General features: G+C 33.8%; 1 protein-coding gene and 1 long non-coding RNA gene across 4 annotated transcripts; one reads left to right on the top strand and one right to left on the bottom strand.

Annotated features, from left to right (window-relative positions):
- The first annotated feature begins 4,057 nt into the window (after positions 1–4,057).
- SEH1L (SEH1 like nucleoporin) lies at positions 4,058–21,312 on the top strand. 3 transcript variants are annotated; one of them, XM_051970504.1, is made up of 10 exons: positions 4,058–4,445; positions 7,167–7,217; positions 9,133–9,279; positions 10,543–10,754; positions 12,795–12,893; positions 15,500–15,640; positions 16,045–16,202; positions 17,576–17,729; positions 19,649–19,675; positions 20,505–21,312. In XM_051970504.1, exons 1-10 carry the CDS (start codon positions 4,335–4,337, stop codon positions 20,713–20,715), a joined length of 1,311 nt encoding a protein of 436 aa, XP_051826464.1. In that variant the 5' UTR covers positions 4,058–4,334; the 3' UTR covers positions 20,716–21,312. The 3 variants fall into 3 exon arrangements, with proteins under 3 accessions (XP_051826464.1, XP_051826465.1, XP_051826466.1); XM_051970505.1 differs by lacking the exon at positions 19,649–19,675 and having other exon boundaries at positions 4,065–4,445; XM_051970506.1 differs by lacking the exon at positions 20,505–21,312 and having other exon boundaries at positions 4,082–4,445; positions 18,877–20,023.
- LOC127544049 (uncharacterized) lies at positions 5,123–25,204 on the bottom strand. Its single transcript, XR_007949364.1, has 3 exons — positions 25,110–25,204; positions 23,825–24,875; positions 5,123–5,219 (listed from the first exon to the last, which is right to left on the bottom strand). It is a non-coding gene; the product is annotated as an uncharacterized LOC127544049 (long non-coding RNA).
- Positions 25,205–25,337: the final 133 nt, after the last annotated feature.

Genomic DNA, 25,337 nt, shown 5'->3' on the forward strand with positions numbered 1-25,337 from the left:
ACAAGGTCACACAATTAATGTCTAAGGCTGGATTTTAACTCAGGTCCTCCTGATTCCAAGGTTGGTGTTCTATCTACTGCTCCACATAATTGCCCTTCTATTTGTATATTGTTAAAACATCTTTGAATTAAATATTTCTTTGTAAAAACAATGTTAGTGTTTTAGTGAAAATGAGGTGCAAGGAATTGCTTTCTACCTTTGGGAGAACACCATCAGTGCATGCTAAAGCTAATGGCAGAGAGTTAAAACATTCCCAACCTACTTAAAGGTACCAGAAGACCCCATGGATGGTGAGATGAAACATACTTGGTCTTCAGGAAGTGAGGACCAGGGAGAGTCAGATATATTGTTAAATATATAAATTATTGGGGACAGCTAGATGGCAAAGTGGATAGAGCACCAGCTCTGAAGTCAGGAGGACCTGAGTTCAAATTTGACCTCAGACACCCAACACTTCCTGTGTGTCCTTGGGCAAGTCACTTAACCCCAATTGCCTTAGCAAAAAACCAAAACTACAAATTAACAATATAGAGCACAACATTTCTTACAATAGGATCTGGGCCTTATCTACCTTTCCAATCTTCTTAACCTATTTTCTTTTACCTATTCTTCAATTCAATGGCATTCCATCTCCTGATTGAATATTTTCACTCGCTTTTCCTCCATGCCTGAAACTCTTTCCTTTCTTTCAGTTTCTTTACTTCTCTCCAAGTACAGCTAAGTACTCCCCTTCTGCAAGTAGTTTCCAGTTTTCCTGGAAACTCTCTCTCTCTCTCTGTATATATCTTTATATATAGTAGTTTTCATGTTGTCAGATTCATTAGACTGAACTATGTGAAAACAGGTGGGGTTTGATTATCTTTCTGTCACTAGTATATAGCACAATGTCTGGAACATGCTTAATAAACAATTATTGATTTGATTTAGTGATGACCAGAAGCAGAGAGGTAGAAACCATAGACTGAAGGGCCAGTGATAATTAAACAAGACTAGTTAGTCAAGTTAGTAAAGGATTTTTTCTTTGGAGACATAGTAGTGGAAGGAATGCAAAACTTAAACTTAGGAGAAATCTAGGTTTGAATCCTGGCTATAATATTTACTAGTGATGTGGTTCTGTACAAGTCTGGAGACTTCTTATTTATAAAGACATAGATAAAAATTATAATAAAAGTAATTAATGTGGGGGCAGAGCTAAAATGGTGGAGTAAAGACAGGGATTAGCCGAGCTCTCTCCCAAACAACTTCAAATTCTTTTAAATAATGATACTAAACAAAATTTTAGACCATCAGAACATGAATACACAAAAAGTTGTAGTGGAATATTTTCCAGCCAAAGACAACTTAGAAGGTCTTCAGAAAAGCTCTGTGGCACTAGGGTCTTGAGCGCAGTATGCAGCCCTAGCCCCAGCATCAATGCCAGCAAAGCAGGAGCAGGCCCTGAGCCTCTGAATCTGTGGCAGTACTGGTAGTTTCTAGATTTTTCAGCTCTGACATCAAAGATGACCTTTTCAGCGGAAAAGTTTTTCAGTAGGGTCAGAAGGCCTTGTGAAACCAGCAAACTAGGAGTGAGTAGGAGTGATATAGCCAGCAGCTTCCAGAGGCTTCAGCACACAGAACGTTTTTACTAGCACTGAGAAAGGACCTTTGCTTTAGTGCAATGGGGACACTCTTTATGGTTCCAGGGCAGAAAAGAATGCTTGTGGTCAAGTTCCTATAAAGATCTCTGAAAACAGCTGGGGACAGTGTACCCATGACCCTGGAAATGGAGCCCTACTTTATTAAAAACCAAGTAATAGACTGGGGAAATGTGCAGACGATGGAAAAAGATTCTGACCATAGGATTTTATTATGGCAACAAGGAAAATAAAAACATATATTCAGAAGAAATTAACAAAGTCAAAGCTCTTACATCCAAAGCCTTCAAGAAAAAAGGAACTCAAAAGGGATTTTGAAAATTAAGAGAGATAGAGGAAAAATAAGAAGAGAACTGAGAGTGATGCAAAAGGAAACTCAAAAAAAAGCTAAGGATAAGAATGCCCTTAAAAGCAAGATTGACCAAATGGGAAAGTAGGCACAAAAACTCACTGGGGAAAACAATTCCTTCAAAATTAGAATTGAGCAAATTGAAGCTAATGACTTTATAAAAAGTAAATAATGCCTACTTCACAGCATTTTTAAGGAAAGCATTTAATAAAATAATAAAGTATTACTGGAAATGTAAGTTACTATTTTATCCATAAAACAAAGGATAAAGATGGAACTGGGAGTTTTTTGAGGTCTGGGTTTTTGCCTTTTTGTTTTTTTTTTTTTTTTTTTTTTTTGGTTATAATGTTTTTGACCAAGTTACAATTTTTCTGTGACTCAGTTTCCTAATCTATTAAATGGAATACTTGTTCCATCTAACTCAAAGTTTATGAGACTCAAATGATTAATGTGAAAATGCTTTGAAAAGTCAAAAGTATTATATAACATTTTCTATTATAACTAAAGAATATTGGAGTGCATAGGGATAGAATGTATTTCCTTTTTTTTTTTTTTTTTTTGATGATTATAAAAGCCTTCTAAGTCGTGTATCAAATAGAAGGAAAAAGAAGGAACACATAGAATGTATACTTAAGGAATTAGCAAGACTTGGAGAATATTCTTCTTCCCCATTTTATAAAATGAGGATAATTTAACTAGTAAAGGAACTTTCCAAGTTCACACAAGTTGTTCAGAATACTCAGTATTGTAGTAAAGCAAATTGAAGCCTTTGGCAGGACTTGCTGTTTTGGAGAGTGGGAGATGAGGTAATATCATTATTGTTGCATTCCATATTATAAAATATGATATGTAAATACATATATGAATGTTTAACTGCCATAAACAACTTTTCATATTTTCTGTACAAATAGGTTCACATATAAATTATTTTTCTAATTGATCAAGTTAACTATTCTCCCTTAAAGCATATACTAAGGTTCTTAATTTTTGAGACTAGGTCACAGACTGCTCTGGCAGTTTGGTGGAAACTTATATATCACTTTACAGAATATTTTTAAATGCATAAAATAAAATACTTAAGATCATAAAGGAAACCATAGGCTAGTGAAAATAAATACTCATTATTTTCCCCTTCCAAGTTCAGGGATCTCTTGAAATCTATCCATGAAATTCTGATGAAGAATTCCTGGTATTCTCAATAGTCTTGCATACCAACAGTCTCTTAGACTGGTTATGTTGGTGCTTTGGGTTTACAACAGTGCCTAAAAATTCTAAATAAGCCACTTTGTGATCTCTAAATAATTTCTACATTATTTCTATTAAAACTTGTCAAAACTGAGGCAGTGAAATGGGCAGTACCAGAGAAACAATTTATAAAACAATAAAATGAAAGAAAATTTCAAAAGATAGGTGAGGAAACTGAATTAAGTGACTTGACCACGGACAGAATTACTAAGTGTTGGAGGCTTGATCTGAACTCGGATTCCAGGCCCCATACATTGTCCACTGCATCTAGATACTCTCTTTGTTATACTAGACTATGCTTACAATGTTCCGATGGGGTCCTTCTACCGAACAAATGAGGTAGGTTAATGGTTAGTATTAGGGGGATGGAGTAGAGATCCAATTTCATTAGTAGAGATGAGAAAACTCCAGGGTGAGGAAATTCCCTCCACCCATTGGAAAGTTGGCACATCGGCAATTTATCGTCCAACCGAATTGTATAGATTATTGAGCCGTTACGTGATTTATCATATGTCACAAAGCTAATATATGACAAAAGGTGGGTCACTGTTATAGCAAAGAATACCAATAAATTAACAAAACTTTAACTTTAAAATTAACAAAAGCTTCAGATAAGTAAATAGAAAAGTGGAAAAAAGAGGTAGTTTCTATTGTTACTGCCTTCTTAATTTTTATGTATACATTTCTTAAAAAAAAAAAGGGAAACTATCAACTTCAGTTTACCCAGTTTACTTGTTCTTTGTATAAAGGGTGTTTTGTTTTTTTTTTTTTTTTTTTTTGGTGACGATTTTTAAGTTCACCATGAAAAAGAAAATTTAAACAATTAAAATAATCTCGCTAGACTCCAGCCCTCTTTGTAACTCCTTTGAGGCAGGGGAGGTAAAGAGGAAGGTAGAGCGCCTCCTGCTGGCACCGAGAGAGAAGGCTCTTTCTCACGGCTTCTCACTTAGTGGGTGGGGGTAGGAGCGCGCAAGCGCATTTTTCCCGGCTGCGCGCCGCACGGGACACGCAGTGCATGGAGAGTCCGCGTGCGCCCGGACCGCCTTCGGAAGTCTAAGGCCCAAGGCCTGAGCCGAATAGGCGGTAATCCCGCCGTGGCGGCAACGATGTTTGTAGCGCGCAGTATCGCGGCGGATCACAAGGATCTCATCCATGATGTGTCCTTTGACTTCCACGGCCGGCGAATGGCAACTTGCTCCAGTGACCAGAGTGTGAAGGTGAGGGAGAGAAGCCTGGGGGAAAGAGAGGGCAGCGAGAAAAGAATTATGTCTTTAGATTACGGCGTCTGGGGCGCGGGACCAGAATCTTGTTCCGGGAACGCCTGTCTACCGACGGGCTTCCGTACGGCCGGACTCAGCGCAGGTTTTCGGGGCTACCTCCCGGCGCAGCCCCTCCGCGGAGCCTCAGGCGCATGCGCAAAATTGACGGAATGAGGGCGGGCCGGGAGAGCTCGGGGTAACATTGTTTGGCTTCCGCCAGATCTGAAAGACTGAAATTCTCCCCATGCGAACCCCAACCAGGGGTGAGCTCTCGTATGTAATCCTAGGGAGTATCTGCTCCTCCTGCCCTCTCAACTTCCAAGTTTAAAAAAAACAAACAAAACGCTTTTAGGCCTGGACTTCCAGCCTGGGAGTCACTACTTAGCCAGAAAGAGGGGCTTTCTTTCAGAAAGGGCACTTGCTCCCCACACCAAGCAAACACGAGTACATTTTTTTTTTAAAAGCATTTTATAAAATTGTGAACTTAGTGCTCCCCAAACCAAAAAAAAAAAAAAAAAAAAAAAAAGAAAAGAAAAGAAACAAGAAAGAGGACAGTGTAAGGAATTGAACTTTATTGTTTTTTTCTCCCATTTGATCAAATTTCTTTTTCAAAAGATGGATTGCAATACTTATAGTAATACTAACAATATTTATTGAGTATCTTGTCCCATCCAGTTGAGGAAATTCATCAAACTTGTGTTCCATTTTTAAGTTTCATTCGGATTGGTGAGACTAAAGGGAAAGACATATCATGTTAGTCAGATAATACGATTTAGAATAGAAAGATGGTTACAAAACATTCATTCTATATTTGTTAATATCGTTTTCATGTTGGAAAAATAAAGATTATACCTGATGAATTTATGAATAAAGACCCTTTTTAAATCCACTTCTTTGATGCACAGATATTTATCACTTAGATATGATTTGAAATGCGTTTTACAATTACCATTTTATGAATTTGTCTATTCCGGTATTTTTACATGCTTCCAGAATAACTACATGTAAATATAACCCTTATATTTAAAGTTTCAGAATTACCAGATATAGGACTGAAGATTAGCAATATTGACATTGAGATGGACTCTTGAGTGCAGTTGATTTTTTTTCTTAACTTTTGCCTATTCTAATTCTGATTTATCCACCCTAATTTAGCTTTCTATAGCTTCCATAATAGAGGATATTTAGATTTTTTTTTATTGTAAGAGATTCTCAGTTACTTGCTTATATTATTATTATTGTTGTTGTTCACTCATTTTCAGTCCTGTCTGCCTCTTTGTCCTCTGAGTTGAGGTTTTCTTGGCAGAAACATACCAGAGAGGTTTTGCTCTTTCCTTCTCTAACTTGTTTTACAAATGAGGAAACTGAAGCAAACAGCGAATTGCCCAGAGTCACAGAAGCCAGACTTGAACTCAAATGATGAGTCTTCGTGGCTTCAGGCTCAAACCTCTGTCCCTTGTGCCACACAGCTACCCATATTTATTTTCTGTTTTAAAAATAAAAAATTTTACTTGCATTTGTAATCTATGGCAGCTGATGAGTTAGTCTTCTGGATTCTTCTTTTATCATTGCATTGATCAGAATTCTAAATTCTTTCAAAGGTTTTCTCTACAAAGTTATTGTATAAACTATTCTTCTAGTTCCACTTACTTTGCTCATCCTCAGCTCAAAGAGGTCTTCCGGCTTTTTCTAATACTGTTCATTTCATCATTTGCCATTAAGTTCATATGTTGTAATTTTTTTAGCCATTCCCCAAGAGTAGGAAAGCCTTTTAGTTTCCAGTTTTTTGCTATCAAAAGAATTGCTATAAATATTTTTGTATAGATAGGCATGTTTTCTTCTTAACTTCAAGGTCTTTGGGTTATAGTCCTAGTAGTGATATAGCTAGACCAAAGGATACAGTTTAGAAATTTTCTGGGTGTAGTTAGTTCCAAGTTGTTTTCCAGAATGATTGGATCAATTCATTGCTCAATAGTATACTAGTATCCCTGTGTTCCTGCAGCACCTCTATCATTTATAATTTTTCTTTTTTGTTGTCTTTGCCAGTTTAATGGCTATGAGGTGATACTTTAAAGTTATTTTAATTTGTATTTCTCTATTATTGATTTAGAGCATTTCTCCATTTAGTGGTGGTTAATAGCTTGGACATGACCATTTGTCTATTGGAGAATCCATTGGCATAAAGTGGATACTCTCAAATTAGTAACTATCAGTGCTGGTTTCATAATACACTAAAGTTGTCAAATATTGTCTCAGAGGATAGAAATTATTTTCATTTTGTTATTTAAGATGTTATTTTAGACCACGGCAATCATTTTTTGTTTTATAAAGACATACATAGGACAAGTGCAAAATTTTCAAAGAAAGATTGTAAAAACAAATTTAAACCTGAAAATAACCTTGAGGTTTTTTAAGTTAACTCCTTCGTTTTATAAATGAGGAAACTGAGGCTTAGGTATAAGTTAAGTGACTTGCTCAAAAGTGCAAAAGTAGTAGTGGCAGAACATTGGGATTCAAAACCACTTCCACTGATTACAAATTCTGAGACCTTTTTATCTCACTACATTGGTTTGTAGTATATATTTGTAGAATGTATTTTGTATTCACTTTGCATTTTTAAAAAATCCTTTTCTTACTAAATGTAAACAAGTATTGGTGATAATTTTGATTTCCTTACAGGTTTGGGACAAAAGTGAAAGTGGGGATTGGCATTGTACTGCTAGCTGGAAGGTAAATACTAATTTAAACTTTTTTAAAAAATGATTTGGATTATTATGTGTAATACTTTGTCAAATCATACTGAATTTAAGTATTTCACTTTGACTTAATGGTGTTGCTATTCAATTCTTGGAAAGAATATTTATGGGACTTTTTTCAGTTTTAAAAATTCCATTCTAGTTGTACTATGATGCAATAAAACTGATCTATTTTTTTTTTTTTTTTACCATGTATAATACACAAATCTAAAACAGTAAAAGGAAAAAAACTGAAAATGTATGAGCACAAAATCAGAAAAAGGTTGATTCTTCTATTGGGAGCATAATTAACATTATTTTTTAAAAGAAGGCAGTCAACTAATGTTAAATGCCAACTATGTACTGAGCACTACATTTGGCACTTAGCACCCCACTTAGTGGGAATACAAAGAAAGGCAATACCTGGTCTCAAAGAGCTCACTGTGTAATGGGGAGAGAACATTCAAACAACTTTGTGCAAACTAAGAGCAGGAGAAATTGGGGTTAGTCTTAGAAGAAGGGCACTGAGATTAAGGCAAAATCTCAGGCTTGTGGTTTTTTTAACTGTTCAATTCCTGGATGAAATGATTCCCAGATAGTGAAGTAAAGATAAACTAGTTAGCTTAATATTGAATAATGGCAGTTGCGTCTTATAGGAAATGAGATGAAAGGAAGTACTCTAATTTGTAATTTAATATAAAAAAGGCTTATATCTGTAATTCTGAAACATAAATCAATGTAGAAAAAGGCTTTCTTCTAGAATTTGACTTGTAAGTCAGTGATACAGAAGCCAGAGTATGTTTTCCCATTAAAAACAACATTATTATAAATGACAGATAGTTTCCATGGTCTGCACACAAAAGCTTTAACTTATGTAATATAGCTCAAGGACAGTATTTTGATTTAAGTTCAGTGTATAAGAATGTTTCTGTGGAAGAAGCATTTAGTCATCCAACTTGGGCTGCCAAGAACATGTCTTATGCCTTTTTCTTCCCTTTCTAATTCCAAGTGGCAATGATGATGACTGGGACCTGGGAAAGGGGTTTCAAAGGCATTGGGAAGGTATCGAGGACAGGGGCTCTTGAAGATGAGTAAAGTAGGATCTCTTACTTAAATTAGTAGAAATACTTCTCAACTTTATCCAATTAGAATAATTTGTCTTTTCTAGTTTCTGTGAAATGAAGTTCACTAATATGAATTAATTTCCTACTCTTTTGTAGGCCTGCATATATATAATCCTTTTGAGGTTTTCAAGGATTTTGAGTATTGGCAGACATAAAGAGCAAATGGGACAAAAAGTATTCCTCTCCTCGTCATTCCTTTTCTTTTCTCTTTTTTTCTCATGTAGATGTTATGTAGATAATGATAGCAGTTCTTTGGGAGTATAAAGGATCAGAACTAGATTCATTTTTATTTTAGGGGAAAAAAATTAGGTTTGACTATCCTGAGTCCATAGAGCTGATGGAAAAAAGATAAGAAAATAGAATGGCCTTTCTAGTCATAAGATAAGTGCTGGTGCTGAGCTAGAATAGATAGAGAGAGGGGAAGGAGTGGCTTTTCTTGTCTTTTTCTCTCCATTAACAGTCCTGCCACTTTCATGATTTGTAACATGCAAGGGCAGTAAAAAACAATACTGCTAAATTTAAAAAAGAGAGTTGGGGGCATTTTTTACTTTTAATAGATATCTTATTTTTTCACACAAAAAATTAAAAATAGTTTTAGTTTTTAGAAGATACTTTAAATATTTTGTACTTAGCATTAGTTGATGCAGTGCTTTCTTAAGGAAAAAAAGGACATGTAAAAGAAGTTAATTTTATGCAAAAAATTTGGGAATGTTGTTATTTTGTGAGTCATTTGTGAGTCATTTTGAGTTTTTCTTCGTAAAATGTTGTTTGTTTTTTTCTTTATAGACGCATAGTGGTTCTGTGTGGCGTGTGACATGGGCACATCCTGAATTTGGACAGGTTTTGGCTTCCTGTTCTTTTGACAGAACTGCTGCTGTTTGGGAAGAAATAGTGGGAGAGTCCAATGATAAACTTCGAGGTCAGAGTCATTGGGTGAGTCATGTGCTAGTAAATCACATGGCACTAATGAGAAGTTATGCAGATTATTATCTGTGACATATTCCATTGAACACATGGTCCTCTTCTCCTCTGCTTCTTGTTCCTTACATTCTTCCTTCTTTTCTTTTCTGCTGTCTTCTTTACTTTTCATTTTGCTATGTATTGTTCAAGGAACAGCAGGGCTAGTCACGAATATCAGGATTTTCTTGGCTAAGTTGTTTTTTGGACTTTTGGCATTTTTACCTGTGATTACTGTCTTATATCAGTTGAACTCTGCCAAAATGGTGATATATCTCTTTGCCTTTCTCCTTATTGTGGTTCATTTGAATAGGTTTGGTTAAATTATGATTGTTTGGGAGGGGGGGTCATCTTTATCTTTCTTCCCCTGCCAATTTGTTGATTTTGATCTGTTTTAGCTAGTTGATGGCCTGATTACTCAGATGGCTGATTCTGATATGACTTCCAGATACGTAACCAATTATTTCTTTTATGTTAAGATAGTCTTTTATTTTTATGATCAGTGCTCAACATGTTCAGCACTATCCAGTTGGACTTTTTTCTGGAAGAAAATATTTATGATAAATAGGTATGAGATTTTTGAGACCTCTACAAGCCTTTGCCCTTTCTTTCCAAACTTATTCCAAATTTTCTAAAAATCTCCTCTTTATCTACTTTTGCACTGTAGTTAAGGAATAACCAAATATTTATTGACTTGGATCATCTCAAAATTTTCATAGAATTTCTCTATCTTTTCATCTTCTGCAATAGCTGTTGGTACATAAGCTACACTTATGTTTCTCACACACTATTATCAAGTGTCCCAGAAAATAATATTTCTTGTTTCCTTTGGGTACACAGTGAAATCAGTTCTATTAATTCCTTTCTTCACTTCAAGGAGAAAATATGAACCACTTTATTATTATCCTCTGGTTTTGTTTATATCAAGGTTATTGGTGTTCATTTTTCTAAGAGTATCTCTATTTATCAGTATTTGGCAAAGATCTCACTTGTAGAATACTTAATGTTTATAATTGGTCTAAAAACTGGATGATTCTTAGCACTCCTGGTGCTTTTTTTCTTCTATGCTCCTACTACAACTGTGAAAGGGGAAAGGGATCATACAAAAGTTAGGGCCGCTTCTGTAGTCTTCTTTGTTTTATGGATTGTTGTGAACAGAGATTATTGTCAAGCAGTCACCCTTAATAAATGCTTGTTCACTCAATATACCTTAGTGATTTGTTAATTCATTTCTTTTAGGTTAAGAGGACCACTTTGGTGGATAGCAGAACATCAGTTACTGATGTGAAGTTTGCTCCTAAGCATATGGGTCTCATGTTAGCAACTTGTTCAGCAGATGGCGTAGTGAGAATATATGAGGCTCCAGATGTTATGAATCTTAGTCAGTGGTCATTGCAGCATGAAATTTCATGTAAGCTAAGCTGTAGTTGTATTTCATGGAATCCCTCAAGGTAAGTCATAACCTAATCCCTTGATTTTTTTTTTTTTTAAAAATCAATGACTTGATAATTTGCTTGCTTTGTATGTCAAAGAAAATCTAGAAGAAAATTTTAAGTTTAGAAAGTCTAATTTCTGAATGAACTAGTATGGAAATCTACAATTTAACTTGTCTTCATCATTGTAGAAAATACATGCCATTTAACATTAGCACCTCAAATTCTCTATGAAATATTTTATAAATTAGAGAACTTTTTCTTCAAAGCATGTTCTAATAAATAATAGCATGGAATATTAACAATAAGCCTTTTAAAATTTTTGGTTAACCTGAGTCATAGTTTGTAATTCTCAATGTAGTTTACATTTTCATGGACAATGTGAGAAGTAAAATTTATCCTGATTTGTAACTCAGATCTAGTATTTCATTATTTAAATTAATTATGATATAATTAATTGATGATCGAACAAGCACTTCGTGTTGACTTTTATGACTTTGTTTTTAGTTTTAAGGACAGCAAAATCAGTGAAACTCAAGCTAAAGTATTGAATTCTGTAGAAATGGCTTTGAGAATCTAGTTATGGAGAAAGTACATGGACCTACGTAGGAAAACCAAGGGAGATGCCAATTGAAAAGTCTGTAACTTCACAATAAGCACTATCCTAAATAAAATCATTCTTCCTAGAGTGTAAATTTTTTTCTTTTTTTGCTTAGGCAATTTGGATAAAGTGACTTGCCCAGGGTCACACAGCTAGGAATTGTTAAGTGTCTGAGATCAGATTTGAACTCAGGTCCTCTTGACTTCAGGGCTGGTGCTCTATCCAGTGGGCCACCTACTTGCTCCTCAGTGTAAATTTTTTAAGAGTATAAACTATGTATCTCCTATTACACTTATCAGAGTGCCTTGCACTCAGTATTTGTTGAATTATATTGAATTCCCCTTCTTCCTTCTGGAAGTTGTTGACCTAAGTGTAAATCTGGAACTACCAGTGATATCTGGGGAGGAGGCTGTTTTTCTGTTCTCTCCTGCTGCTCCTCTTGAATCTGGATTCTGATTTGCCAAAATATCTAGTTTCTAATACTGTTACAATTTGTCTTTATCCTAAGAATCTACTTTACTTTTAAAAATATTATTTTATGGATAGCTTTTGTTTTTAATGACTTATATTTCTAAATATTTTTCTCTCCTTTTTCATACCAAGCAACACATTCTTTGTAACAAAGATTAAGGAAGAAGAGTGGTTCAAAACCAAACAATACTTTATCTATATTTGACAGTAAATGCAATGTCCTATATCATGGTGTCCCATCCCTACAAAGAAGGGAGGGAGGTAAAAGTTTTCAATGACGTTTTGATCAAATTTTTTGCCTTAATAAGGGAAAAAGGTTTCATATCATTCTATCTCATGTTCTTGATTGTCAAATGTCTGAAGTCTTTTTTTGCGGGAAAAGACAAATACAGAAAGGTCGAAATATGAGTGATATAATAGTAATAGGTTATAGTATTTAATAATTTACAAAGCCATTACAGCTCTTGTGAGATGAATAATATTATGATTTTCATTACTTCCCAGATAAGCAGACTGAGTCTCAGAGTTACTTGCTAAAGTTTTTTTTATATCACTAGTAAGTGGCAAAACCACCTGCATTCAAGTTCTTTGATTCCAAATCTAGTGTTCTTTTCATTTTATCACTCCAGATAGTCCAATTAACTGTTAGAATTATTGATTAGTTTGTATTCTTTAAAAACATATATTGTGTATTATTTTCATATCCTTTATAGTGTATAGCTCATAATTGGTAACGTTTTAAAATGTTAAAAAATATATCCCTAAATTTCAGTATAACAACCTTACTCTCCAAAATTAGGTGAATCACAGAGGGATCAATGAGACAATTACTCCATAATTTTCATATGTCGTTGCTTAATTCTAGTATGTGTAAGTGGTTGTGCCAAATGAGGTATAAGTGGATATATAAAGTCAATTATCAGTCATTTTTATCATTATGCTTATTATATGTCTGTGTAAGTAATTTGTTTACTTTTCATTTCCAGTTCTCGTGCTCATTCCCCTATGATAGCTGTAGGAAGTGATGACAATAGTCCAAATGTGTCTGCTAAGGTTCAGATTTATGAATATAATGAAAATACCAGGTAAGTTAAATCAGTCTAGAAGAGTCTAAATTTGTTTTTCTTTACTTTTTTGATTTGTATATAATTTTTATCTTTAAAGAGTTTTTTACTCAAGTAAATTGTATTCAGCTCATTATTGAGTTAATTTTATTTATTTATGCTCCACTCTGTAGATAACAACTTTGTGAAGACTACCTGAGAATAAATTCTGGTTGCCAATACAGAGTTGATCTTTCAGACTTGATATTTAGCAAATATTAATCTAATTTCCTTATAGGAAACAGACATTACCAAATTAACTTTTTCTGTTTGTGTCAGAAAGATATTTTGTAGTTTAAATAAGACCATGGTCTTCTTGAGAATCTGCACTATTATAGTACTGAGTGATGATAGTAGATCTAGTAAGACCTGTACAATTTATACTTCTGAGAAATTTTCTTATACCATAAACTATTAATTGTTCAATTGAGATTCAATTTCAGTGTAGTTTTTACTCTGGATATTTTCTTTGAATTGTGTTAAATTAAACTTTAAATCATAAAGGAAGCCTTTTGGAAATCTGGATTAAATGTTAGTTAACTATAGAAGAGTATAATTATAAAAAGTAATTTTATTACAGAGTGCTTGTAGTCTGAAATGATAAAATATATTAGTAAAGTTTTTTTTTTTCTTGTGGAGTACTTTATGCAAATGATTTGAATTTTCTTTTTTTTTTTCTTTCTTTTTTTTAAAAATATTTTATTTTATAATAATTTTATATTGACAAAATCCATGCCAGGGTAATTTTTTTTTACAACATTATCCCTTGCACTCTCTTCTGTTTCGATTTTTCCCCTCCCTCCCTTCAGTACCGCCCCTAGATGGCAAGCAGTCCTATATATGTTAGATATGTTGCAGTATGTCCTAGATACAATATATGTTTGCAGAACCGAACAGTTCTTTTGTTGCACAGGGAGAATTGGATTCAGAAGGTAAAAATAACCCGGGAAGAAAAACAAAAATGCAAATAGTTCACATTCCTTTCCTAGTGTTCTTTCTTTGGATGTAACTGCTTCTGTCCATCATTTATCAATTGAAACTCAGTTAGGTCTCTTTGTCAAAGAAATCCACTTCCATCAAAATACATCCTCATACAGTATTGTTGTCGAAGTATATAATGATCTCCTGGTTCTGCTCATTTCACTTAGCATCAGTTCATGTAAGTCTCGCCAGTCCTCTCTGTATTCCTCCTGCTGGTCATTTCTTACAGAACAATAATATTCCATAACCATTCATATACCACAATTTACCCAGTCATTCTCCAATTGATGGGCATCCATTCACTTTTCAGTTTCTAGCCACTACAAACAGGGCTGCCACAAACATGTTGGCACATACAGGTCCCTTTTCCTTCTTTAGTATTTCTTTGGGATATAAGCCCAATAGAAACACTGCTGGATCAAAGGGTATGCACAATTTGATAACTTTTTGGGCATAATTCCAGATTGCTCTCCAGAATGGTTGGATTCGTTCACAACTCCACCAACAATGCATCAGTGTCCCAGTTTTCCTGCATCCCCTCCAACATTCATCATTATTTTTTCCTGTCATTTTAGCCAATCTGACAGGTGTGTAGTGGTATCTCAGAGTTGTCTTAATTTGCATTTCTCTGATCAATAATGATTTGGAACACTCTTTCATATGAGTGGTAATAGTTTCAATTTCATCATCTGAAAATTGTCTGTTCATATCCTTTGACCATTTATCAGTTGGAGAATGGCTTGATTTCTTATAAATTTGAGTCAGTTCTCTATATATTTTGGAAATGAGGCCTTTATCAGAACCTTTAACTGTGAAGATGTTTTCCCAGTTTGTTGCTTCCCTCCTAATCTTGTTTGCATTAGTTTTGTTTGTACAAAGGCCTTTTAATTTGATATAATCAAAATTTTCTATTTTGTGATCAGTAATGGTCTCTAGTTCATCTTTGGTCACAAATTTCTTTCTCCTCCACAAGTCTGAGAGGTAAACTATCCTATGTTCCTCTAATTTATTTATAATCTCGTTCTTTATGCCTAGATCATGGACCCATATTGATCTTATCTTGGTATATGGTGTTAAGTGTGGGTCCATGCCTAATTTCTGCCATACTAATTTCCAGTTATCCCAGCAGTTTTTATCAAATAATGAATTCTTATCCCAAAAGTTAGGATCTTTGGGTTTCTCAAACACTAGATTGCTATAGTTGACTATTCTGTCTTGTGAACCTAACCTTTTCCACTGATCAGCTAATCTATTTCTTAGCCAATACCAAATGGTTTTGGTGACTGCTGCTTTATAATATAATTTTAGATCAGGTACAGCTAGGCCACCTTCATTTGATTTTTTTTTTTCATTAATTCCCTTGAGATTCTCGACTTTTTATTGTTCCATATGAATTTTGTTGTTACTTTTTCTAGATCATTAAAATATTTTTTTGGAAGTCTGATTGGTATAGCACTAAATAAATAGATTAGTTTAGGGAGTATTGTCATCTTTATTATATTCGCTCGGCCTATCCAAAAGCACTTAATATTTTTCCAGTTATTTAAGTCTGACTTTATTTGTGTGGAAACTTTTTTGTAATTTTGCTCTGATTTGAATTTTCTTAGGAAATATGCAAAAGCAGAATCCCTTATGACAGTCACTGACCCTGTACATGATATTTCATTTGCTCCAAACTTGGGAAGATCATTCCATATCCTAGCAGTAGCAACCAAAGATGTGAGAATTTTCACGCTAAAACCTGTAAGGTGAGCTTTTGAAACAGTTTTAAAGTAAGATATTATAGTTGATTCTTAAAATATTAATATTGATATTCTGAAACAATAATTACAAGAAATTCTGAATATTGTCTTTTTAGGATGGGAGTAGATTTACTTTGCTTAGTATAATTATTTCAGTGCTTTAAATTTCTTAAGCATATATCCATTGAAAATTAGATGCATTCTGAGTTTCAAGTATTAAAAATTTACTATGTAAAGAAGTTGACTGCCTATTTTAACTGAAAGCTTTTTGTTTTGTTATTTCTTTGTATTTTTTTGAACCCTTTAACTCTGTGGTCTTTTATATTAAATTTGGATAATTTTGATTTTTCATTTTGAACAATATATTGCTAATCCTTTGGAGGTTGCTTCACTAACACTTTCTTTAACAGGAAAGAATTAACTTCTTCTGGTGGGCCAACAAAATTTGAGATTCACATAGTTGCTCAGTTTGATAATCACAACTCTCAGGTTTGGCGAGTCAGTTGGAATATAACGGGGACAGTGCTAGCATCATCTGGAGATGATGGCTGTGTAAGACTATGGAAAGGTAAGATTTCAGTGAATGACAGTTGTATTATGAGTAGAGAAATTTCTTTGCTCTTAGAAAACTCCTTTTATCTAATACAGTAATGACTAAAAGAAAAAAAAAATGCCAAGTTTCTATTTTGAACAAAGGAAGTCTTTCAAACATGGGCTAAACTGTATCTATTAAAAAAAAAAAAAAAAGACGGCGTCTTAGCTCAGGAGATAGAGCACTGGGCCTGGGGTCAGGAAGACCTGAGTTCAAATTTGGCCTCAAACCCTTAGTAGTTCTGTGATCCTGGACAAGTCACTTAACCTCTGTTTGTCTTAATATACTGGAGAAGGAAATGGAAAACTACTCTAGAAACTTTGCTAAGAAAACTGCATGGATAGTATGGGCCATGGGGGATAGGGAGTCCACCCAGAGTCAGACATGATTGAATAACTGAATTTAACAACATGATAAGGTAATGAATGAGAAAACCAGAGAGAGAGAGAGAGAGAGAGAGAGAGAGAGAGAGAGTTTCTGGGTAATTAATAATTAACTTAATTATTAGGTTAGTGAATAATAAATTGATGGTTAATGGTTTCTCTCATTAAGCAAAGACCCTTAATGGAGACACTGAATACCTTAAATATTTTTTTTGAAAGGGCATGACTCTGACAAGTGGAATTCAACTTTGATTGGTGGTCATTTAATGAAAAGGTGGGCTAGAAGTCTTTAGTTTTTTTGAGAATGTGGCTTGATCATGGGATTCTACTGTCTCTAGCAATCTGGACAGGAGAATTAATCTCCACTCAGACTACTCTGGTTGGTTTTCTCCATCATTATCCAATAAAGATAGGGGCTCATTTTTTTGGAGCAAGAATTTGCCTAGATTAGATTCTGCTTATACTCTAATAAATAGAAATAAGTTCTCCTAGTTGAGTAGAACATCTCATCAATTAGCCATGTTCTTCAGAGACTGACTGACTTGTATAGTCAGGAAATAAATGAGGAAATAAAGAAGAAAAAGCCTTAATCTTAATGTAATAATTGACTGTTAACAAAATAATTGTTAAAATGTTATAATTATAAAAGTTATAATTGCTAAGTTTTTTGGAAATGGAATTTTAACCCAATTTTTTATGTTGTTTAATTTAGTTAATATTTACTTGTAGAAATTCTCAGCTCTCATAGTTGGATTTTCAGTTGTTTTAGAAGAATGTTAAAAAAACAAATCCAGCAAGCCCAGATCATTTAATGTATTTGGGGAAATTGCTCTCTTTATTTACTAATGTTTGTGCTTAAAGTAAATGTCATTTGAACTTTTCTCTATTTGATATATTCTTTTGGGAGACAAATTAATTTGTTCCCTTGAGTAATTGAATATTAATTGATTTCACCTTTCCCCCCAGCTAATTATATGGACAATTGGAAGTGCACTGGTATTTTGAAAGGTAATGGGAGCCCAGTCAATGGGAGCTCTTCTCAGCAGGGAATCTCAAATGCTTCTTTAGGGTCAAACAATCCAAATCTACAAAATTCATTAAATGGATCATCAGCTAGCAGGTAGGCTGTTTTGTGTGTAAGCTTGGGAATTTTAAAGTAGCAGTTTCTTCACAGCTTTGTTCTGGTATCTGTACTAAAAAGAAATCTGATGCTTGTTTTATGTTTTTGAAGGAAAAACCCTAAGAATTATTCATTTGTTGTTTAGAAATTAATCTTTAATATTATGACTATTCCAACATATTTGTACTTAGTTGATAAAGCTATCACAGCTACAAAGTAAACTGAATTATCTTTAAAAGTTTAATGATCTGTCTTTAGGAATGTAAATGGCTTATTTTGAAGGCACCATGTCAATTTTGAATTATTAAGAAAAATGAAATAGTCCTTGATGACATTTAATACTATTAGAGAAAATTTATTTATATAGACATTGAGTCTATGCAAATTGATTCTTTTAAAACAATGGCATAGGGCTTGTAGAGTTATTGGTAGGGTTTTCTGTTATTTTGAATAAAATTTATTTTAGTTTTGCTAATGAACTAGAGTGAAGACTACAATAGGAAACAAAAAGAAAATCTGGATTTCTTAATTCTTAGTTTTAGAATATTAGTAGGAAACAGAATATTTCTGTTGTTTTATATAGCATATTTGATGATTCCATTTTGTTGTATTTTTGATAATGCTTAATGCTCTGTGAAGAGGAGTAATTTATTTTTATATTCCAAATTAAGTATAGATGAGAATATTACTTTATTATTGCTTAAATTGTGCACTTGTGAAATTGGGTTTCAGATTATAACTTTAACTGACATCTTGGTTTACTTATGACATTTAATGCAGCTGGCTTCAGTTATAAAGTAGCTATACAACTTTCAAATTGCAAAAGTTATATTGAAAAACATATCATTTGACTTTGGAGTTTATTTTTTAATAAATAAACTTTTAAATAAAGAATATAAATAAAATAAATTTTTACCAAAAGATAGATTAATTTAAGAGTGAGACATTCATGAAGATGGCTTTACCAATTGTGGAGTTCTAATAATGACTAAACAAGAATGATTATCAGTCCTTTTGTGTATTTTTAATTTTAAGCTTATAAGTCACTCAAATTTTAATCTATAGTCTTATTGTGCCAGTAATAACCATGTGTGTTTAGATCTGTGATGCATTTTCCCTTCTCCATTTGTATTATGTCCTTTAACAGAAAGCACAGCTGATCTCAAGCTTAACTGGAGTAACTTTGCAGTTTTGCTGCTTCTTGCATGCACACAGGAATGGGAAGCAAGCTCCTTTTTCCCCTCCCCAGCGCCGTTTGACCTGTCCCAAGATACACCAGCAGCCTGCTCACTCCTAAATGCAATCTTAAAGGCCTTTAAAAAAATATACTGTTTCTCTACTTCCCAGTGCCATTTGTTGACACTAATGGAACTTTTGAAAATTAAATGGAGAGGCTTCTTGTTGAGACAAATTTTCACTAAAGTTCTTTGAAATGTTTGTGAAGCTAAATATTATGGGTTATATCAAAAAAAGATCATTGGCTTTGTGGGTATGAGGGTGGAAAGAACTCCCATTACTCCATTTGGAAGATAAATAGACCTTTTTGTTTTTTTTTTGTTTCTCAAAACAATAAACAGGATGGTGAATTTTTATAATTTTTAAATTTGAAGATTGAATAAATCATCAATTTTCATAAAGATTGTTTTGAGTGCCAATTTGTTTTACTTTTGTAGTCTTGATTTATTCATATTATTTGGTATAACTTGTAAATTAGTTTGTAACATTTAAATTTGTTAGCATTAAAAGAATTAGAATGCACTGACAGTAATTTAACTGTACAGATGAAGCTAAATTTATTGTTTGATATTCATTTATATATTATAAAACTGCTTTTGTAAGCATTTTTTATTAGTGCTCACTAAAGAGAATATTTTTATCATGTGCTTATATGTTCCTATGGTGTGATTTCATGGAGTAAGGTTTCCTCCAAGTACACATTCTGAAAGGTACTGTAAATTGAGAAGCACTTAAAAATCCACTGAAAATGTAGCATGTAAATGAAGCTTAAAGGTGGCATGTTCCCAGATTCCTTATTTTTACTTGGCTGTTCCACTTAGTAAATGTTCCCCAGAGTTCTAAACCTTACAGTTAATATCTAATATCAAGTGTACTAAAGTACATAAATATTACGGGTAAGTTATAATAAAATGGCAGAATACAACATGGTATGGCATAATTCTTTTAGCCTTTCACTTAGAAATCTGTAGTTATACTGTGTTTTTTGCAGGAAAAACATGTAAGTACACATGATTGTATTTCTGTGAGAGATAGTCATTAAAGTGTTGTGATACCTACCTATGCTATGTGAAAGTTTTTTAATTGGTTATTAGTATTGTGTGTGCACTTGCATAAAATGTGTACCTTGTGCTGCTACTGCTGCAAATGAAACATTACTAAAGCTCAACTAAGTGAGCATCAAATAAGGTGTGGTAGACTAGAAAATCCTTTAAATTTTCAAATTACCTTTTTTTAAAAATCTGTACTAGGATTTAAAAAGTATTTTCTTTAAAATATTGTACCGTGTGTGTGTGTGTTTTTTTTTAAAGTTTCCAAACTTGCTTAAGCAATCTTGATTTTGAATCAGGGCCTTGATTTCTGCTATTATGTTCCGTTAGTTTTGGCATGAATATACTAAAGCTTTTTTTTTCCAGCATGTCTTTTCTCCTCTTTGGTTCTCCTTGTATTTACTACTTTTCTCTTTTTTCTTGTTTTTTTTTTTTTTTTTTTTGTTTGTTTGTTTGTTTTGGTGTTTTGTTCCTGTTTTCATTGTTTCAGGTATTTCTTTCCCCCTCTGGATTCCCCACGGGCTGGATCGAGATGGTCCAGTTATGCCCAGATCCTTCCTCCTCCTCCTCCTCCTCCTCCTCCTCCTCCTCTGATAGAGCACTCTTGCGATGCTGACACTGCCAACCTCCAGTATCCTCACCCTCGCAGACGATATATCTCTCGGCCTCTTAATCCCTTACCTGAGAATGAAGGGGTTTAAACCACACATTTAAAATTTTACAAGGCCTTATAATATCAGATGCTTGTAAATGCTTTCATTCCTGGCTGCTTTTTTTTTTCTTTCATTTTTTCCAGGTATTTTCTAAATTCAGGGATCTTCTTGCATGTATTGCAAATAGGATACAGAATTTTGAATTTAAATATGTTTGTGCTTGTGCATCAAAGGACTGTTTGTTTCTTTGATTGATACCCTTTGATGAAATATGATATGTACAAGCATTAACTGTGGAAAGCTTAGCTATGTGGAAAAATAGCTTACTTCAAAGTGCCTGTCCTCTACATTTTATTTTGTACTTAAGTTTATTATCATGGTCTTGAGTTTTTGATTTGTCACATTCATGTGAAAGTGTATAATTATTAATTTCGACATGCCTTTGAAACATATCTTAGGATTTATTTTTGAATTCTGAAGGCTAGTGTTGGAACTGATTAGTTAAGCAAAATAAATCATTCTTGTGTATCATGCAGCAAAACATAATCTGTAATGTTTGGTCATTTTTAAAGAAGCTGCCTCTCAAATATAAATATCAAATTTTATAATTGTGATCTCACTATTCAATAAATATATTAAAAGGTATGAATGTATCTTTTTTGATAGTTAGCATTTCTGACTATCCCATTAATTTTATATGCCATTAAATTTTAGGGAATGAAATGGACAGCTCTGAAAGTAAGCATTCTAAAGTAGTAGTACCATCATTTTAAAAGTTACTCAAGCCATGCATGACTATTATACAGTTAAAATGACAGATTAATTTAAAATTATAAAATCAGTAACATCCTTTTCAGTTGTTGTCATTTTAAGTGTCCAGAATATGGCCACCTAGATGGTAAAGGACATATGAGTGATTGAAAGAACTTGGGGTATTCAGTTTGAAGAAAACTTATATGGAAGGATATGATAACTATTTAAAGGGCTATTATGTGGAAGATTTTGTTAGAGGCAGCTGGGTGGTGGAGTGGATAGAGTACCAGACTTGGGAGTCAAGAAGACCTGAATTCAGATCCCTTCTCAGATGCTTATTTTGTGGCCTTGGACAAGTCATTTAACCTGTTTGTCTTATTTTCTTCAAAGGTAAAATGGGGATAATAATAGCATCTATTTCTCAACTTTGTTGTAAGGATCAAACGAGATAATATTTTTAAAGTACAAAGTATAGTGACTGGCAACTATTCACATGTTACATAATATCTCTTTATCATGGCCCCAGAAAGCTGAACGAGGAGCAGTGGGTGAAAGTCAGAGAGTCAAATAAAGGTGCTAAAGGAAAACAAAACAAAACAAAACATTAATACTGTCTAGAATGGGAATAGACCATTTTTGGAATATGGTGGGTTACCATACTTTGGAAATTTTTTTAAGATTGGATGACTGCTTGCAGGTAAGTTATAGAGGAAATGTTTGTTCAAGATAGGATTTGGATGATACAGCTTCTGAGGTTCTTTTTTTTGTTTTGTGTTTTTAATGGGGTTCTCCCCATTTTGCCCAGTATATTTGTGGATCCAATCTCCCTCCTTCCCCCAGCCGCCCCCACTGCCTTTTCTGCTCAGCAGCTTTGACTTGCTTTTTGTGGGATAGTTCCTACAGTGGAGACTTGTGTTTGTGCCAGTAGGGCATATACCTTATCAATATGGCCCTTTTGCAGGTCAGAATTTCCCAGCTGGATACACACATCATCCCCAGTCTCAGCCTGTTACCAGCATGTACTAATACATTTAGATCTCTCTACAAGTGTTCAAGACTAGGCAATATATCTTCAACAATGTGTTTTCAGATAAGGGAATATTATGTAGCAATGATTCACCCATTGGTTTGTTATAATCAAAGAAGGAAGTTTACATATAATATATATTTGATGCCTTTTTAATTTGCCAAAGAATGAAAGGTAGTAATGAGGATTTAATGTTGTAATTGAAGAATAGAAGAATATGGTTTAGTTTCCTTACACTTAAAACCTCTAATGTAGTATCTTAAGTTTCATCAGATGGGAACTCTTATTTTTGTCTTGGTATCCTTACTATGTAACATAATTACTAAGACATAATAGGTACTTAATGCTCATTGTATTGTATTGACAGGCAATGATCATTAGGGGAAAGGAGGAAGAAACCTTTTAGAATTGCCTTCAAAGTGCCTTTCTGTAATTTGAATGGGGCTAAAATATTGCTCACCATCAAAATAGAACTACAAACTTTAATTGAGATTCTTGAACTGGAATTTGGAAATTAAAAAAAAATGTTTTTTACAACTTTCAATATGACTTGATTTCCTTTCTAGTCCTATGTATTTTATGCATTTAAAAATCTGTTAAAGAGTGCATGACAAAATAGATTAAGAATCTCTATTCTGACTAGAGGTCCATATTTAAGTGTTCTAGGAATTCATTTTCACTTTTCCCTGAACCTTTATATAAAAAAATTGGAATTAGATTGGGAAAATGGATGTTATCTCTAATTTCCACTTATTCTGCCCTTTTCATTCTAGGAATTCCTGTCCAAACCAATTTTAATAATAAAAGTAGTCAGCCCAAGGCCATTGTTTACTAAATAGCTACCTAGTTGTCTCAGTGTTCAAAAACTTCCGTTTAAAAGATGCTCATTTCTTAAAATATATATCCATCCATCCATCCATACACATACCTATAGATATACACACTTCTATCCTACAATTCAAGCCTTGGAAGTATCCTCTACCCTGGGACAGATTGGACAACTCTTCCCAGAAACTTCATTTAAAGAGAGTACTTTGGATAGCTATTTTTTCATTTCCCGCTAGCTGCACTACTATGGACTTCATCATTTTCCTTCCAGGTACCTTCTTTCTTTTACCTGCCTTTAAATTTTCTTTTATGGGTAATATTTACCAGTATAATATAAGCTTCTTGAGGACAAGGGACTGTCCTCAAGGGGGACTGCTTATATTTGTATTTCTAGATTAGTACAGAGCCTGGCCCATTGTAATATCTTAAAAAACGTTAACTGATATTTCAGCCATCTGTAATGTCTTTGGTGTGAGTGTACTTTTAATCCAAGATTAACCTCTATAATTTAGTATATGGCTAGGTTAAAAAATTCATCCTGTTAATCACCTGATGATACTCCAAACTTGGGTTTTTGATTTTCTGATGACATACATTTCACTGGGTCAATAAGAACAACTTTTCTTCAAGTGTCCTTTATTTTGTTTTCTTCTGCAGATCCTCCCTATAATCATAACTTTTTTTTCTCCTCTAATTTTCAGTCTCCTATGTACTGCCTCTTTCTCTGATGCTCACAAATATAGCCAAATCTAGCTAGGCCCTATTGTCCCTTCAAACTATTTTCCTATAGCCTCCTTTTCTGAGCCAAAACCTTTAGAAAAAGTTATCTGCTATTTTCAGACTCTTTCTAAATTCATCAACAGAAACTGCTCAACAGTCTTAGCAATAATGCTTTTTAATGCTTTTCTTTAACAAATTTCTGCACTATTAGACACTTGGCCACCCTTTCTTCTGAATACTTTTTTTTGGTTACACTTCTCTTTCTCCTAAGTTGATATCTTTTAATTGTTCCTTTTCTTTCTCCTCTGCTAACTTAGCATCCATTACACACACCTGTTCATGTACTTCAAGCCTCTATTTTTTTTTTCTCTACTCTTTTAAGTTGATCATCTCATCAACTCACATGAGTGTAATTATCTCTGTGGAGATGGTTGCAAGATCTGTATATCTGGTCCAAGTATTCTTTGACCCAATCTAGGCTCAACAACTTCCTTATTGGACAGTTCAGACTGGATGACCATAATAAAATGTACATATCAAAAACTGATCTTATTTTCCCCTAAAAATTGTCTAAAAAATTGCTGACCTTTTTGTTAAAAGCACTTCTTTCACACATCTTTGTAACTTAGGTGTCATGCTTGACTCTTGCTCTCTTTTACCCCACATTTCTTATCAGATGCCAGATCTTGTAGTTTCTGCCTCCATAATCTCTCTCCTATCAGTTTCTTTATTTATGTTGCAGATGCCCTGGGTTCACCGTGCTCCTCATCTGTACTCAAGTTACATTTGTTCAATTTGTCTATTCCTTTTCCATTCCAATTCATGTTACACAGCTGCTAAAATGGTTTTCCTGTTGCCTCCTATATCACAGGTGTCACTTCTGGAATTTAATAGAAATCCTTTGGTATTTAAAGAGCTTTACAACCTGTTTTCTACTTCCTTTTCTGGTCTTATTACTCAGTACCTTCCTTCAATATACATCATTTTGGACCAAATTACCCTTTAATATCTTAAAAGAGAGAACTTTATATAGCCCGTCTCCCTGTCTTTGCACAGTCTAATTGAGATACGTCTCCCCTCCCCACTCATGTATGACATTACATTTTTCTCTCACGTTTTTTGTAATATCTAGTTTCCTTCTGTGCTTCTTTTAAAACTCCTTTTAATTTTTCCTTATTGTTTCCCGTTGCCAATACTTCTACTCCTCAGACTCCTTCCCATCCTATTTTATAAGTAAATGTTTCTCCTTTGCATTGTTAACTTTATGGGCTGAGACTTTCACATGTCTTTGTGTCCCTATCGCCTAGCTAAGCGCCTGGCACATAATAGGTGTTTAAATGCT

Source organism: Antechinus flavipes, chromosome 1, assembly GCF_016432865.1.
Source record: "Antechinus flavipes isolate AdamAnt ecotype Samford, QLD, Australia chromosome 1, AdamAnt_v2, whole genome shotgun sequence".
Lineage (NCBI taxonomy): Eukaryota > Metazoa > Chordata > Mammalia > Dasyuromorphia > Dasyuridae > Antechinus > Antechinus flavipes.

What these genes read in the sequence shown, in the direction of transcription:
- SEH1L (XM_051970504.1), top strand. Translation starts at nt 4,335, where the DNA reads ATGTTTGTAGCGCGCAGTATCGCGGCGGATCACAAGGATCTCATCCAT. An exon ending in ATTGTACTGCTAGCTGGAAG is followed by an intron (nt 7,218 to 9,132) that starts GTAAATACTAAT and finishes TTTTCTTTATAG; the next exon opens with ACGCATAGTGGTTCTGTGTG. An exon ending in AATGGATCATCAGCTAGCAG is followed by an intron (nt 17,730 to 19,648) that starts GTAGGCTGTTTT and finishes TCATGGAGTAAG; the next exon opens with GTTTCCTCCAAGTACACATT.